Source organism: Tupaia chinensis, unplaced genomic scaffold (assembly GCF_000334495.1).
Source record: "Tupaia chinensis unplaced genomic scaffold, TupChi_1.0 Scaffold146650_1, whole genome shotgun sequence".
NCBI lineage: Eukaryota > Metazoa > Chordata > Mammalia > Scandentia > Tupaiidae > Tupaia > Tupaia belangeri.
In genome coordinates, this window is record NW_006206507.1 from 377,994 (window position 1) to 383,226 (window position 5,233).

Genomic DNA, 5,233 nt, shown 5'->3' on the forward strand with positions numbered 1-5,233 from the left:
CTGTTGGCAGGGCCAGCTGAAAACTCCAGCCCAGCTCTTTTGCATGTTTGACACTGGCTGCCTCTGAGATATTATAACTCTCTGTCCTCACAAAGTTCAAGTAAAAAAAATAAAGATGATCAGGTTTTCATATTACATATACATTTGCTCCAAAAGCTAAAACTAAGTACACTGTGAAGGGGGAAAATGGACTCCAACTGACAGCTAGCTAAAAAAAAAAAAAAAAAAAAGGAACGCAAACCATTTGAAAATAGGGTATGTCATAAAAACAGCATGCTAGTAGCAAATACCCCAAGTAGCTTTATGGGGTTCCTGGCAAGTCCTATTTTGCCACCAGTATCAAAAGAAACAAATGGTACACTGGTTTCCTAAATCCTACATAATTTAAAAGAATTGTTTTCTAAAAACAAAGCCTGGTGGCAACTTACAAATATCTTCGAAAGTTACTTCAATCCAGCACATAAAATCTTTCTGCATTAAATGTATAATTACATAATTTAAAAAACACCATAAGACTGCTTTAACATTTATTCCTTGGATAGAAACTAATCATCTTAATTTTTTTTCCTGGAAATTATTTCATTGAACTACCTACTAAGAGACATATTTTAATTTGACCTAAGAATTACTAACTTTTGTCTATACAATAAAGGCTTCTCAGGTATCTGTTACAGTAATGTAACAAAGAAAAAAGGAGCAAAAATTGCTACCTAAAATCAAATGCTAGATTTTCCACTAGATTTCATTGTTTTCGTGTACCTTAAATTGAATAATGTAGTGATTTATAAAACAATTGTTCTATAATCATGAAATAACTCCATTAAACCAATAATCTTCATTTTAGTCTCTTGTCATTTTATGATTTTGAAAAAATATAAGGAAAAAAATAAAAGATATTTTGAATCTGTAAAGGTATCTAAGGTTTTCCATCTGGTATTTTACATTTCTCATAACTGTATTTTCATATTATAAAATGTACAAGTAAACTTTGCATGTTTTTTATCAAAATTAATGTCTGTATTCTTATGTGTAAATATCTATACATACACACACATATAAATTCTAAGAGTAGATCAACTAGATAATTCCTCTACAGATTCCTTGAACAATATAAAAATGGGGTCTTCAGAAGGAAACAACAAGATGGCCTTATAAACCCAACTGCTGTTTAAAATGCTTACAAACATAGTTACCCATTTATTGATTACCTATTTATGGTTTTTGAATATCCAAGATTATGGAAGAGATAAAAACAACACCTCATAAAAATCACGACAAAGCTGATGACTTAAAAATAAACCTCCATACTGTAAAAAGTCTTATAAATTTACCCCTTGAAAGAAAAAAACCTCTAATATTAAAATTAGTAATATTATATAGTCCTCTTTGAGTAAAGAAATAATTTGTGAACTTCTATTTCCTACTGTCATGAAAACAGATTTTTTTTCCTGGGACTTCACAAACGTTAATCACAACAACGCAAATAGAATAATTCTTTGGAAGGACTGGTCTGATAAAGACTTTCATTGTATTTCTGAATTTTTATACCGTGGAATTGGCTATGACACTACAAAATGTAAAGACTGGAACTCAGACAGTTCAAGCTCTATTATTTTCAGACACAAAAACCATATAATTTTGTACAAAACTTTGATTTTTTATTTGTGAAATTAAAAATATGGTATTTTATATATATAAACTTCTATTCCTCTATAAATATAGATGATTTTGTGATAGTGAACAGAATAAAATGCATACCAAATTCAAAGACCAATGTCATTTTAGGGTATGACAGACATAGATAAATTTACGTCCTAAGTACCGGCATTTTGATAAACTCTTAAAGTTTAAAACAATACAATCAGGAGGATTGCTTTTCTCCTCTTCTTTGCAGAGAACTAAAGTGAATATTTTTAAATGGCTTTGAAAGATTTACATTTGACACATTTCTGTAAATCTAAAAAGGAACGCAGTAGACCTGCACACATGTTCCCTTTAGCATGCATGCCCACGGTTTGTTTATCTCAGGAGCTAACCCCATCAATGATTCCGCCTCCTTTCCCTCCTGAAATCTTGCCAGGTTATTACTAGTGGTGTGGATTGTTCCTCCCTCAGAATGTGTTGCTGAATAATAATCATAATATGTTCAAAGTGTACAACTTTTACATTTTAAAGTTTCTGATATATGTCTAATTATTATTTGATAAAAAATAAGAAAATAGCACTTCATTTTGAGGAAGTCCATTACACTGAAATCTCCTTCAAGTTTTCACATTCTGTTTTTGTTCTGCTACCCTGTTAAGGAAAGGAAAGCTCAACTCCTTAACAAAGCTTTCCAGGTAACCTCAACCTTTCCATTTTACAAAAGGGTAAAATCTCAACGCCACCGACTGTCAGGTTGCACCCATCAGTATGCAATACGAATTAACAGTTTATAACCCCCATCTGCAGTCTCTCCCAACCCACACAAAGCTTCATACCTCTTCCCAAATCTCAGTAACCACATCTTTCCATGACGCAGGCCAAACCCATACCAGGTTTTAGACGCTAGGGAATGAAATGAGCTCATCCACAAAAAATCAGACTTAGAAAAGTTTGGGATTGGTTAGCCCACTCACCCTCTAACCAACTTAGATGGAAAGAGGGTGTGTGTGAGTGCCACAGACGAGTGTGGAGAGAGGCTGGGAATGCCAGTGTACACACACACACACACCCGTGGGCCCCCACGAAGCTGGGAGGAGGTTCTCAACAGTTAAAATTCAGCTTCGGTAAGTCGATAGGAAGGCCTTCACAATCTGAACTAGGGAGGACATGGAACCGGCGGGGGCCCACCCCCGGATGTGAAAGCTCTGTGCAGTTCTGTACTTTAACAGCCCCCACGCCACGCAAGGAAACGATGGCAGGAGGCAAAAAGAGGAGGCGGGAAGTGACCCGGCCGCACAGCCCCAGTAGCACCCCGCAGCGCTGGACGAGCCCGGAGCTGGCGCCCAGGCAGGCGGGTGCACTCGCAGCAGGGAGGGGCGCAAGAGGAGGAGCAGCAGCCGCGGTGCGCTCTGGTTTCACCTCCTCTGCAGTACTCCGAAAAGGGAAAGAAGGAAAAGCCTCAAATGGTTAAACTGCTCTAAATAATTAAAATTTTAAAAAGAAAAACGCGTGGTCGGTCATTTAAATACAAATATACTTACAAAAATCTTACACAGGCTATTTACAATCTTAAAAGCTTACAGTCCTGGTACCAGAGTGAGGGCAAGAGACTGGGTCCACCCCAGCTCTGGCAGTCAGGCTCTTGTGTTCGCTTGCCCTAGGGACGGAAGCTTTTGCAGGAGGTGTGCTGTGAAAAGGAGCCTGCGAAAGTGTCTGGTAAGGAAGCCTCAGGTAGCCAGGCTTGGCATGGATTCCATGGGGCCGGTTTTGGCGGGGGGTACCTGGGACCCTGCCCAGGGCTGAGCTCCGGGTCTCAGACGGTGGTCTCCCCCTGTTTGCTGTTGGTGAGCCTCGTGTAGAACTTCCTCCAGGAGTTCAGGGTCTTGCCAGACCAGATCCAGAAGCCCGATGTGATGCCCACGATCAGCGTCATAAGGTACTTGATCATGAAGACTGTAAAGTCGGGGCTCATGGGCGGATGTGGCGGGGCCCCTCCGCCCGCCTGGAGGTGAGGGCAGGGGATGGCGTAACTCTTGCAGCTCTGGGCCACCCAGCTGCGTTCCCACTGGTCCCGGAAGGCCTGCTCATAGAAGTAGCAGGCAATGACGATGGTGGCGGGCACCGTGTACAGCACGCTGAAGACTCCGATGCGCACCATGAGCTTCTCCAGCTTCTCGGTCTTGGTGCCGTCGTGCTTCATGATGGTGCGGATGCGGAAGAGAGACACAAAGCCGGCCAGGAGGAAAGATGTGCCGATGAACAGGTACACGAAGAGGGGTGCCAGCACGAAGCCACGCAGGGCGTCCACGTTGTTGAGCCCCACGAAGCACACGCCGCTCAGCACATCGCCGTCCACCTGGCCCAGCGCCAGGATGGTGATGGTCTTGATGGCCGGCACGGCCCAGGCGGCCAGATGAAAATACTGCGAATTAGCCTCGATGGCCTCGTGTCCCCACTTCATGCCGGCAGCCAGGAACCAGGTGAGCGACAGAATCACCCACCAGATGGAGCTGGCCATGCTGAAGAAGTAGAGCATCATGAAGAGGATGGTGCAACCCTCCTTCTTGGTGCCCTGCGCCACCGTGCGCGCCCCGTCCTCGGAGAACTTCTCGTTACACACCACCCGGTCCTCCAGCAGGAAGCCGGCGATGTAGGCCACCGCGACAGCAGTGTAACAGCCGGACAGGAAGATGATGGGCCGCTCGGGGTAGCTGAAGCGCCGCATATCCACCAGGTACGTCAGCACCGTGAAGAGCGTGGAGGCGCAACACAGCACCGACCAGATGCCGATCCAGGTGCGCGAGAAGCGCAGCTCCTCCGGCCCAAAGTACATGAGCCCGTACACCTTGGTAGGTTCGCAGGGCGCGCCGCAGTCCTTCTCCCCCAGGAAGTGGTAGTTGAGGTAGGAGGGCACCTTGAGGGCGCGCGGGCAGGAGAATTTGCCTCGCTCAGACGCGCCGGAGGCCCCCGGGAAGCCGCCGCGGTACCCTCCACCGCCGTGCTGGGGGTTGCTAGTCCAGAACTCCGGCAGCAGCGAGGGCGTCGGAGTGCCCTTGTCAGACGTGTTCTGGCCCACGCACAGCTCTCCGGCGCCGTGCACTGGGAACTTCTCGCACTTGAGCGTGTCTGGCCACTGGAAGCCGAACTTGTTCATGAGCGCCTCGCAGCCCTGGCGCGCGCGCTCGCACAGGGAGCGGCAGGGCGGCAGCGCCTGCTCCAGCACGGTGCACACCGGCGCGTACATGGAGCAAAGGAAGAACTTAAGCTCGGCGGAACACTGCACCTTCACTAGCGGGTAGAACTGGTGCACTTCCAGGCCTGCGTCCTCCTGGTTCGTGTGGCCCAGCAGGTTGGGCATGATGGTCTGGTTGTACGCGATGTCCGTGCACAGTGGGATGGAGATGGGCTGGCAATAGCCATGGTCGGGGATAGAGATACCCCGCTCGCCGTTGTACTGCTGCCCGCTCTGTTGCTGCTGAGGCGGCGGCGGCGGCGGTTGCTGCCCTGGCCCGGGCCCCTGGCCCACCGCCTGCGCCTGGACCCCCAGCAGCACTGGTGCCTCCAACAACCACAGTAACAGCAGCAGCCG

The 5,233-nt window shown here is 46.6% G+C and overlaps 1 protein-coding gene across 1 annotated transcript in view; it reads right to left on the reverse strand.

Annotated features, from left to right (window-relative positions):
- Window positions 1–978: 978 nt before the first annotated feature.
- The window catches only part of FZD1 (frizzled class receptor 1), a 4,571-nt gene continuing 316 nt past the window's right edge, over window positions 979–5,233 (reverse strand). Inside the window, 1 exon segment of the mRNA XM_006172088.3 lies at window positions 979–5,233. This exon segment is cut by the window's right edge and continues 9 nt beyond it. Coding sequence (XP_006172150.1) covers window positions 3,458–5,233 — 1,776 coding nt within the window. The 3' untranslated portion in view covers window positions 979–3,457.